The sequence below is a fragment of the Astatotilapia calliptera genome, chromosome 3 (genome assembly GCF_964374335.1).
Source record: "Astatotilapia calliptera chromosome 3, fAstCal68.1, whole genome shotgun sequence".
Taxonomy (NCBI): Eukaryota; Metazoa; Chordata; class Actinopteri; order Cichliformes; family Cichlidae; genus Astatotilapia; species Astatotilapia calliptera.
In genome coordinates, this window is record NC_137424.1 from 78609162 (window position 1) to 78621056 (window position 11895).

The following is an 11895-nucleotide window of genomic DNA, read 5'->3' on the forward strand; positions in this document are numbered from 1 at the left end:
CCGGTATCTACAGTGGCATTCACAAACGTGTTTACAGGCTAACTTTAATGTGTTTCTGCACATGCTTGTCCTCTGGTCATGTGATCATGTGGTTTGTAGGACGCTCCTCTTCCTCACCTGTGCTTCCTCTCCTCTCTCCTCCACCTGTTACAGTGAGGGAACGTCCTCCATGATGGAGGAGCTGCTGGAAAGTGCTGAGAGTTTCCTCCAGAGTGAGACCTCTGTCACAGTTCAGAGGATCTACGGCAGCAGAGACCTTCATGGACACTAAAAGTCTCAAACACACAACAACAACATCACACTGACTCCACTCTGACATCACTGATCAATAATCAAAGAACACACAGATCAAACTGATTGATCAGCCATCAGAGGAGTCGGATCAATGGAGCTGCTTCTGTTCCTGATGTCCCCTGTTTGATCCTGGACCTGAACTCTCCCTGCAGAGGAGACACAAGACAGTCAGACAGGGACAAACAAATAAATAAACAAAAAACAAACAAACCAACAAACCTTTGATTTTCAGCAGCACAGTTTTGCCTCTGTGGATGTTTCCCTTCCTTCTAACCACACAGCTGTACCTCCCACTGTCTCTCTCTGTGGGATGTTTCAGGGTCAGACTGAGGTCTCCAGTTTTCAGCAGGTCTTCATTCATCTTCGTTCGGTCTCTGTAAACTTGGCTCTGTTCTTCAGGCTGGTCAGAGCCGTTCCGATATATGTGGACCTTCCTGTAAAACCCGTTCTTCCACTCCACCTCAGCATCTTCAGGCAGGTTTTGTGTGGTTTTAAAGGGCAGCTGGACAGACTCCGCCCCCTCCTCCACCTCCACCTGACAGACTGAGAGGACAACAAACACAACATGAGCTGTACAGAGAGCAGCAGGTGTCACAGTTGTAGAGAAAGCTAAAGGAAAGAAGCAGATCTGATCAGAAGGTAACAGGAGATCTTTGAGGAGTCATCACTGAGAAGACTTGTTGCTTATTTCATTTTTCATAGAACATCACATTAAGATCAAGAAACATTGATTAGATTTATTTGTCCTTTGTTTTGAGAAGCAGTTACAGTGTCTCAGTTCTCCTGTTGCATTTTCAATTTGGTCACTTCTTTATAAAAATGTTTTTTAAACTAATCTTGTGATAACATGTGGAGATAAAGTGTGAATTTCCCTCCACATATTTGCACCTGATCCTTTCATGTATGTGTATTTTGCTGCAGTAACATCTGGCTGTCACAGCTGGACTGGCTCTTTAACTGGTGTGAGAGCTCTACAAACAGCTTCATGTTGTCAGCTGTACGGACAGGATGATGACTGATGACTCTTTGTCTATAACAGAGATGTTACCCACTGTCTGTGATGGACTTCCTTTTACCATGTGACCTTTAACTTCTCATCAGTACTGATCACAACTATTTAACTGACAGGAAACAGATAAGAAGATTACAACATCTGACCTTTGACCTGTATCTACAGCACTGACCTCTAAATTTCAGCTCCACTTGCTTCTTCAGCAGGATGTTTCCCTCCCTGCTGTAGACGGTGCAGGTGTAGGTGTTTGTGTCACAGCCTGTGGGGTGTCTCAGGGTCAGACTGAGGTCTCCAGTTTTCAGCAGGTCTTCATTCATCTTCGTTCGGCCTCTGTAAACCTGGTGCTGTTCTTCAGGCTGGTCAGAGCCGTTCTCATACACGTGGACCTTATCGGTATCACTGTCCATCCACTCCGCCTTAGCATCTTCAGGGAGGTTTCCTGTGGTTTTGCAAAGTAACTGGACAGACTCCACCCCTGATTCCACCTCCACCTGACAGACTAAGAGGACAATAAACACAACATGAGCTGCACAGACAGTAACAGATGATGATGGAGACAGAATTGTCATTTTCTGTTTGTTTAATCCTGAGCAGATCTGGCTGCTTCTTAAAGTCAACTGGTCAGAGTCAAAGCTTTCTTTGAAGGGGAGTCAAGGTGTCCATTGCAGGAAATGTTAAATGTAATGTAATTTAATGTTTTCTTGAACCAAGGAAGGTGGTTCAGGGAAACTAAGAGAGACTGGTCCTGGGTGAGGGTCCAGACTAAGAGCAGTTTATAAGTTATTGTTAAAAACGGGTTCAAATATTGATGGTGAGCACAAAAACAATAATGGTCCAGAAGAGCTTCAGTCAAACAATGATTTTAATGAACACACACGTGGGGAGATGAACACTGCACCATCAGCATCAATCTCACCTCAAAACTGCACAATAAACTGTTTTATAACATCAGGGCATTTTAATGACGCCCCGTCATGCGTCAAGAAGATACAATACATACACGAGTTTCAAAAACACACACATTCTGTTGACGACTTTTGACACATTTAAAAGGACATCTTCTCCGTCTGCAGGCCAGGCGCTTCCCGGTAATCTTCTAACTCTGTTTATCTCCTGGAACAAACTGTCCCTTAGGCAGACACAATTTCGCAATCACCAGCTTTTGCAACTATTATTTGAAGTCTTACCTAATCATGAGTCTAACTACTGTTTGTGTGTGTGTCTCGACCTCAAAATGCACTCGGCCTCAACCCGCCCGTTGACGCTTCTGGCCTTTTACCAGACAGAAGCTCTCTGTGATAAGTGTAATAATCTTAACTAAGAACATGTGTAATCTATTGAATAAATGCTTTGATGAAATGATAATTAATGTAATGGTAATGATGATGGTTATGAATAGTAGCAGTAAAATATTTCCGTGATCTCTACTATATGCATATTGATGATAGCAGAAGTCCAGAAACCTGGACTGAATGAGGCACACCACTGCTCCTCTGAGAACACTTAACCTGCTCAGGCCTTGACCCACGGGGCTTGTCCAGCCATTCACCGAGTTGTCATTGTTCGACTGATGCTGACAGCCTTCAATTCCCTGGCATGTCACGAACTGGCACAATGTGCTGAGTCCACACAAAAAGTTTACATAAACAAAAAATATATATTTATTAAAGATATCTAGAGGGTGTAGCCTGCATTTCAGGCTATGGTAACTGGGATAGACTCATCAGTGTGGGGGCATCATTCTGAGCTGCAGCATGCCCCCTTCTCCACTACTACTGCTTGGTAAAGTTAGATAAGTTGGCAGATTTCTCGGGTAAATACAGAAACTCATTCCAAGCAGCTGTTCCTACGTGACTGGTGTTGGAACTTTAAACCACAGTTGCGAAAACGAAAAATAAAAATAACCTATAGTCCATGAAATCCAGTGGCGGGTCCTTACCACAGTGGGACTCATTATGCAAATCATTAGGTGACCCCAGAGGGCACAGTGGGGCTCTGTTAACACTGTGTACAAGCTGAGACGATTCCCACCTGGATAATGGTGGAGTACCCACTGTGGGTCAGGGATGAATTGTATTTGTGGGTTCTGTTCATGAGAGAAATAGGAAAAGACTGACTGGTGCCACGTCTGGAGTGATGTGGACACTGTATCAGGCAGTTGTGACAAAGAGAGAGCTGAGTGTGAAAGCAAAGCTGTTGATTTGGCTGTGATGGTAGTGCCAAAGTCAGGAATTGTGCATGAGTCCTATTGGGAAGAGCTTGCTTGGGAGTACTTCAGTGTACCCCTGGATGAGTGGCAGGAGAGAAAGGTCACCCACCCTCCTTCCCTGTCATCAGAGGGTTAGCTAGTTTGCTAACTGTATCTACAGCACTGACCTCTGACTTTCAGCTCCACTTGTTTCTTCAGCAGGATGTTTCCCTCCCTGTAGACGGTGCAGGTGTAGATGCCTCTGTCATCATCTGTGGGGTATTTCAGGGTCAGACTGAGGTCTCCAGTTTTCAGCAGGTCTTCATTCATCTTCGTTCGGTCTCTGTAAACCTGGTCCTGTTCTTCAGGCTGGTCAGAGCCGTTCTGATACACGTGGACCTCATCTTCATCACCATCCATCCACTCCACTTTACAATTTTCAGGCAGATGAGCTGTAGATTTGCAGGGCAGCTGGACAGACTCCACCCCTGATTCAACCTCCACCTGCAGGACTGAGAGAACAACAAACACAGCATGAGCCGAACAGACAGCAGCAGCACTGAGCACATCGTCTTTAATCAGATGAAGTGAAATACTTATGGTGAAAACATATTTGACTGATTCCAGTGGGAGTGAAACAAGTGGAAAAGTTCTAAGCACATCAGATGAAATCCCCCACAAACCAGGACGAAGGAGGGATTCAGGGTCACCTGATCCAGCGTTATCAGAAAGGAAAGGTTTAAGCCTAATCTTGAAAGTAGAGGCTGGTTGTTTCCTATTTTACTTTTAAATACTACTACTAGTAGTAGTAGTAGTAGTAGTAGTAGTAGTAGTAGTAGTAGTAGTAGTACTACTACTCTCCATCTATGGGGACTGACATAGCTGCCTCACTGCTAATGAACCCATCATCGTGATGAGGCTGACCTCTGACATGGAGCTCCACTTGTTTCCTCATCAGGATGTTTCCCTCCCTGCTGTAGATGGTGCAGGTGTAGGTGTTTGAGTCTTTGTCTGTGGGGTGTTTCAGGGTCAGAGTGAGGTCTCCAGGTTTCAGCAGATTTTTCTTCATTTTCGTGCGGTCTCGATAACAACTGTTCTGTTCTTCAGGCCGGTCAGAGCCGTTCTCATACACGTGGACCTTCCCACTAATATTTGTCCACTCAACTTTGGTATCTTCAGTCAGGCGAACTGTGGTTTTGCAGGGCAGCTGGACAGACTCCACCCCTGAATCCACCTCCACCTTGTAACCTTAGAGGACAACAAAGCACAACATGATGACATCAGCAGCAGCTGTGATGGTCACATGACCTCCCTGTCCCCTCCTTGTCTTCTAGTCTCAGTCAGATTGTGTCTCAGTTTGTTCCTGATGTGTTCCTGACTCGTTCTTTGGTAGTGTCTGCAGTGTCCTGTAAAGCGCTGCAGACATGTTGGATGAAGAAGAACAGACAGACTGAGCCTCCACAGTCGGCCATGTCTCACACACATCAGCACAGAAACCATGAAGATCTCATGTGCCTGAACATCTGAAGCTCACCTGGCATGAAATAGTGCTGAAAATGAAATAAAAGACCTCCAGAAACAACAACAAGAATCAGGAGAAGAAGGAGAACCAGGAGGACCACGACAGCTGCTGCCCAAGCTGGAAATTGTTCTGTGGAGAAATAAACAAAGGTAAAGAAAAAAAAGAAAAGAAAGATGTGATTTTTGAATTATAATTTTTACCACAGACCTCTGTTGTTTATCTACAACACTGACCTTTGACCTGCAGCACTACTTTCTGTCTCAGGATGTCTTTGTCCCTGTAGATGGTGCAGATGTATCCTCCACTGTCTCTCTCTGTGGGGTATTCCAGGGTCAGGCTGAGGTCTCCAGTTCTCAGCAGGTCTTCGTTCATCTTCGTGCGACCACAGTAAAGGTTGTCCTGTTTTGTAAGATGGTCACTTCTGTTTACATACACATGGACCATCATGAGTTCACGGTCAGAGCGAGTCCACTCCACTGCTGCATTCTCAGGCAGGTCAGGTGTTGTTTTGCAGGGCAGGAGAACAGACTCTGACCTTTCCTCCACCTTCACCTCCACCTGCTGGTCTGAAAGGACAGTAGATAACAATATAAACTAGAGAAGCAGCAGCAGTGATACTGTTAGCATTGAGTGAGTTCCATCATCTGTTGGACAAAAATCATATTTTAAATCTTTGTAATAAGTATGATGGAGTAATTGGAGTGTACAACCTTTACAGGAATTTAACAACATTTTCATTAACTGTTTATAAATAAGTCATTTTTATACATACTCAAACATTTAAGAGGCTTAAAAAATAACTGGAAAGAATAACATAAGTGTAAAAAGTATGAAGTATAAAGCCGTTAGGCATCTCCAAACACTCCCCCCCCCCCCCCCCTTCCTGGTTTCTTAGTTTTTTGCATATTTCTGCTTCTACTTCTCAGATTCTGAAGAAATAATTCAGCTTTATTATTTAAGATGTTAGACTGGACTGCTGACCTTTGACATGCAGCTGTATGTCTGTCAGTTTTCGTTCATTCCTTCCATTACTGATGGAGCAGGTGTAGTTGCCACTATCAGTCAGTTTGGGTTTTGTCAAAGTGAGGCTGAAGTCTTTCATTTCCAGACCATCAGGCCTCACTGATGTACGTCCACTGTAACGCTGGTTTCGCTCTTCAAGATTTGGACCTTCTTCTTCTTGCACATGGACAAATTTTGGATCAATATCATTGCGAGTCCACATCAACATAGGGTCCTCAGGCATGACACCTGTGTACTGGCAAGGCAGCAAGACGGAAAGTGCACCTTCATTCACCTCCACGACCACAGCAAAAACATGCTGGAAAGCTGGAAGGACACACAAGGAAAAAGAAAGTTTGCCCCAGCATGCAAAAGCTGGTCTCCAACACACAACTGCAGACACCAGAGAGACAAGTGTTGCACTCAAATACAACCTAAACATAAAGAAATGACCAGGTATCCATCCAACCATTTTCTGCGGGTTATCTGCAGAAAATGGCAGAGGTCTCGGTTCCTGGTCTGCCTACATTATTCTGTAAACTCAGCAGCATCTTCACTTCATTGCCTTTAAGCTAAACATTAATCTCTTCTCAAAAATAATGACTTAGTTTTTACTGAGCAAGCAGTTAATTATACAAACATCAGTTAATGCACAATTGCAACCTAATGCTATTCTCTGACTATGTATGGTATTGCCAATTGTGAAGAAGGGCTGATATATAAACTACTGATTTTGAATATTTATCAGACACTAATAGACTTTTTTTGAACAAGAGATGAGAATAGGGAGGTTTTGGGAATGCTACTATGCAAGTAACCCATATGGAAAAGATATATATAAATCTTTTAAAGTTTGTATCTGTCTTGTGTGAAACTTGTATGAAAAGCATATAACTGTGAAAACAGATATAAGATCCCTTGAAAAATTATATAATGAAACTTGTATGTTTTGGATACTTACTAAAACAATGTATGAAAGTAATGCGAAAGTGGCCACTTTCATGAGTAAATCACGTAAGCCTTATATGATTTACTCACGAAAGTGGCCACTTTCATGAGTAATCACATATAAGTTTTTACTATTTCTTTTCCGTATGGGTAAAACCAGTGGAAAGGGTTATATGAAAAGGATATAGGACATATGGAACAGCCAACATTTAGACCAACAACGAAGTTACCAGTAGTTCTGCGTTCCAACATCTGGAAGAAGCAACTGCTATCACAGCTACTGGTAAGATAGAGCAAAAGGATTGTGGAGAGGGGAAGCCTGGATGTCACGTGGCAGTGATCAATGAGATTTTTAGCTATAAGATGAACAGCCAAAAGTAGCAGTACCCTTCATGTAGAAAGAGAGTAGAGTCCAAGGTCCAGGCAGCAAGGAGGGAAGTTAGCCAACTATCTGAGCGGCAGAAGGGCATGATGAAAAAAGGGATGGCTTAGAAATACAGCAAGCTGCCCATACCTGTGACAAGTAACCACCACTGTGGCAGGCAACCAGGAAAGGCTATCCAACATGAAGAATCAGAGAGCATCAAGCCTTGTCATGATTCATGCAGACTTGCTCAAGAAGCTGCACTCCCTGAGTGGCTGGCTAACTGAAGGCCAGACAGTCCCCAAGGAGCACCAGAAGGGACTGGTCCCATCCAACTACCAGACAATAACCTGCCTCAGTACTACATACTACATGGAAGCTCCTGTCAGGCATCATAGCGGCTAAGATGAACAGGCACATGGCTCAGTACATGAGCGGGCCACAGAAAGGGACTGGCAAGAATACCAGAGGACTGAAACTCCAGCAGCTGGAAGATAGAGCAGTCATTCGAGACTGTAACACCAGAATGACAAACCTGTGCAAAACCTGGATTGACTACAAGAAAGCCTATGACTCAGTGCCCCACACTTTGATCCAGGAATGCCTACAACTACACAAGATTAACAGGACCCTAAGAGTCTATGTGGAATTCAGTGGCAATGTGGCAAACAACACGAGAGGCCAACTTCAAGGAAATAATACAAGTTACCATCAAGTGTGGGATCTACCAAGGAGACGCTCTGTCCACTGGTGTTCTGCAAAAGCCTAAACTCCCTCAGTGAGATCAGTGACAAGACACAAGACGGGCTGTGGATACCGACTACAGAGTGGAGCAATCATCAGCCACCTCCTCTACATGGATGACATCAAGCTGATGAAATATCTGTGATGAGTACAGCCTGGAAATCCCGAGGTCAAAATGGGAGACGACCCCAAGGGTGGTGGCGAATGACCAAGCTAAGATCCTCTGGGACTTCCAGGTACAGACGGACAAAATCGCGGTGGCTAACCAACCAGACATAGTAGTGGTAGACAAACAGAAGAAAACAGCCATAGTGATAGATGTAGTGATAGCAAATGACAGCAACATCAGGAAGAAGGAACACGAAAAGCCTGAAGTACCAAGGGCTCAGAGAAGAGCTCGAGAAGATGTGGAGGGTGAAGGTAACAGTGGTCCCAGTGGTAATAGAAGGAGTAGATCTGGTGACTCCCAAGCTAGGTGTGTGGCCCCAAGCAGATCCCAGGAACAACATCGGAGATCTCTGTCCAGAAGAGCGCAGTCCTAGGAACAGCTAAGATACTGCGCAGGACCCTCAAGCTCCCAGGCCTCTGGTAGAGGATCCAGGCTTAAAGGAGATAGACTGCCTGCAGGGTGAGAGATCTGCACAACACACACAGCAGCTGATTGTAACATGAGCTCATCTGAAAGGCACCAAGAAGAATCCAGAGATTTGAAAGTTGCTGCTTTGGATTGTTAGTTTGATCTGAATCAGAATCCAGTGTTTGATGGAAATCTCCTCCTGCTGCACTTCAACACATTAAAGAGAGAGAGATGAAAGAAAAGCTGATGATGAGAGCAGAGAGAGGAAGGTGTACTTACCGTGCAGGAGGATCACAAACACCACAAACATCTTCATGTTTGATCACAGATCAAAGATCTCACACACAATGATGCAGATGTGACCCTCAGCAGTTGGATTTCCTCTCCATAGACGTGTTTCCATGCAGATCATGGACATAAAGCAGGATGAAGAGTGTGAAAGAACTTCTTCCACTACAGTATTCATTACAGCACTGTGGCACTCCACAAACCCTCACACTGTCTCAATCCCTGTTTCCAGTTTGACTGAGAGAAGGCCTGAAGCTCAGCCAATCACAGGACAGGATATGATCAGCTGACACAGCTGCAGGGATTTGAAGATTGACAGAAAGTTGATCAACAGGTGTGAAACTATGAGGAAACTCAACAGTCTCCCCTTTCTTAGGTGTTGTCTTTGACAGTCTGCCATGAGGTTTGGCTCCACACACTAAATCTGAAATGTAAAAACAAAACCGAGATTAAAAAAACTGAAGAGCAAAACCTTTCAAACCTGTTCAACATGTGAGACTGAAATACACTGAAAGCTTGATGGCTACGGGAACTTTAAGAAACCACGGAGTCATATGCAGTATGTACCTAACTATATTTTGTGTGCATGCTCCAAGTAGTAGTAACCTATCATTGCACTCTGTAGGGTCCCAGGTTTCTGTTCCAGAGACACCTGGATGAGAATCAAACCCAACCAGGAGAAACCTTCAGTCTTCACATCAACTCAGGTGTTTTTGTGCGACACAGAGAATATGAACAGATGGTTTCTACATGCATGGTTCCCACCACGAAGCATAGAGGAGGTAAAAAGCCTAGAAAAACATTAAATGAGAAGGTGTGTCCCAACATTTTACTCAGTGCTTTGCAACTGGCATAATTTGTGACAGTTTAAATCTCTTCTCTATTGAAGAGCAGAAATTAATAGGTTCACACCTGTTGATGAACTTTGGCCGACACAAAGTTCATCAACAGATGTGAAACTATGAGGAAGCTCAACGACCTCCTCTTTCCTCAGAGGTGATCTGTGGCAGTCTGCCATGTGCAGCTGCACAGACCCAGCGTGAGCTCTCTGAAAGCTGACTGGGACCTTTTTAAAGAAGTGTTATTTCTAATTTAAAACATGAGAAATATATTCAAATGTCTGATGAAATAAGTATGACCTCATTTCAAACTGCAGCTATATTTCTTAATTTTTAAGAGCCAGTAAATGGTTATTGTGAAATGATAATATACAAAAATTAGAAATAAACTCTGAACAATGACATTATTTTGATAGAAGTGTTCTGTGATGAATACAGCAGACAGTAACCCTTCTGTGTGCAGCGGTGCTCTGCTTTCCTGAGCAGACAGTAAACGCAGCATGCAGAGTCCTGTCTGTCCTCAGTGTGTCAGCACAGCTTCAGTTCACAGGACACTTTCATTAGTCATCCCTTTATTTCTCTGTTACATTCATTTCAACATTTAAATCATTAGAAATGATTCTGTATATTGTTCAACTAAATGAAAAGACATGAAAATAAGAATTTCCAGGTTGGCCTCAGTTTCATCCTGATACTGACATCAGATAAATTCTATTTGTAGTTTCTGCTCCGTAGATTTTTGGTGGAGACTGAAGCTCATCAGATCCTGAGAGCAATCCAAGACATTTATTCAACCCTTAGAGGTGAAGGCTGTCACCATGGGAACCATAGATCTTAAATCTTAATGTTTAGAATAAGGATTTTTATTTTAACAATCTCTGGGGAAATAAATGTTTCTCTGTTTAAAGCTGTAAATCTGCTGCTGAGGAGAGTCCAGAGACATTTCCACAGATGTGTACAAATGTAATAATCAAAGAAGAATTTTATTATTTAACCATAATAATAAAAAAGAAATCAGAGAAAAATGAAACACCAGGTGATGATTTCAATATAAGACTGAATAACTTCCTGCTGCTGGTTTCGGGTGCTCTGTGCAAAGCTCTTTGGAGCTGGAGGATAAAGAAACAGCTTCTGCACATGTGAGCAGCATTATGGGCGAGTGTGGTCGTGACGCTGAGCCTGTGGGTGTCTGCAGAGACCCTCTCTCTCACTCTGTTAATGAAGCCTATGTCACCTGGAGCCCAGCAGACTGGAAACTAGAATCAGGTCTTTATCTGTGCGGAGGCGCGAAGCGAGGTCATAAACATGGACACATATCCAACTTATTGTGACTGCCTGGATACTCAGTGAAGGACACTTCTGCAAGAATAATCAGCGTAAAATAGTTTCCCTGTCATGTCCTGTCACAAAGTTTCTAAATATTTCACACTAATTCTTGATCAGTTTCATGCATATTTATTGTCATCAGATTTTGAGATTTATCAGGTTCGATGATGTCACACGACACAGAAGAAACTGAAGCTGATTGGATCATAATCAGCCACACACGTATGTTTCCAGCTGGAAACACACACACACACACACACACACACACACACACACACACACACACACACACACACACACACACACTCTACCTCACATATCTACAGAAGGAGATGATGCCTTTGACACAGCGGCACAGGCATGAATGTTTGTTCTAAACACAACAACATCTGCACACTGTGACATGTTTGATGTGTCAAACTCAGCTCCTCGTGTGTAACTGTCACAGTGGGAAAGAAGGCCTTATCACTGCCTGACAAACTACAGATGAAACCACACTCAGGTGCTCACAGATGACTTTTTACAAAAGCTTCTCTGTTGCTGTGCACACACACAAACAGCACTTTACACAACATCAGAGGAAGACGCTGCAGCTACAACAGGAAGTCCCTAAGACTCTGTGGGCTCAGAGTAAACACGATGTAGGCCTGATTAAAGGTGCAGAGCCCCAAACCTGATTAGGTTACCATGTTTGAAATCCTGCCACACTGCTGCCTGCTGGAGACGGGGAGCAGCAGACGCCACTGCTGCCACGCTGCCTTCTCATTATTCAACACTGCTGCTGCTGAGCT

The 11895-nt window shown here is 43.7% G+C and overlaps 1 protein-coding gene across 1 annotated transcript; it reads right to left on the reverse strand.

Moving 5' to 3' along the window:
• Nucleotides 1–458: 458 nt before the first annotated feature.
• On the reverse strand, nucleotides 459–9376 carry LOC113017741 (butyrophilin-like protein 2). Its single transcript, XM_080299347.1, has 6 exons — nucleotides 5998–9376; nucleotides 5250–5582; nucleotides 5029–5145; nucleotides 4419–4742; nucleotides 3683–4006; nucleotides 459–1805 (listed from the first exon to the last, which is right to left on the reverse strand). Exons 1-6 carry the CDS (start codon nucleotides 6488–6490, stop codon nucleotides 1408–1410), a joined length of 1989 nt encoding a protein of 662 aa, XP_080155473.1. The 5' UTR covers nucleotides 6491–9376; the 3' UTR covers nucleotides 459–1407.
• Between the last annotated feature and the right edge of the window lie 2519 nt (nucleotides 9377–11895).

Excerpts from the sequence above, each read along its gene's own strand:
- LOC113017741 (XM_080299347.1), bottom strand. The coding sequence starts at position 6,490 with ATGGTTGGATGGATACCTGGTCATTTCTTTATGTTTAGGTTGTATTTG. Across the intron at positions 4,743-5,028 it reads TCAGCACTATTTCATGCCAG|GTTACAAGGTGGAGGTGGAT; the intron begins GTGAGCTTCAGA and ends TTGTCCTCTAAG. Across the intron at positions 4,007-4,418 it reads AGTGGAGCTCCATGTCAGAG|TCCTGCAGGTGGAGGTTGAA; the intron begins GTCAGCCTCATC and ends TTGTTCTCTCAG.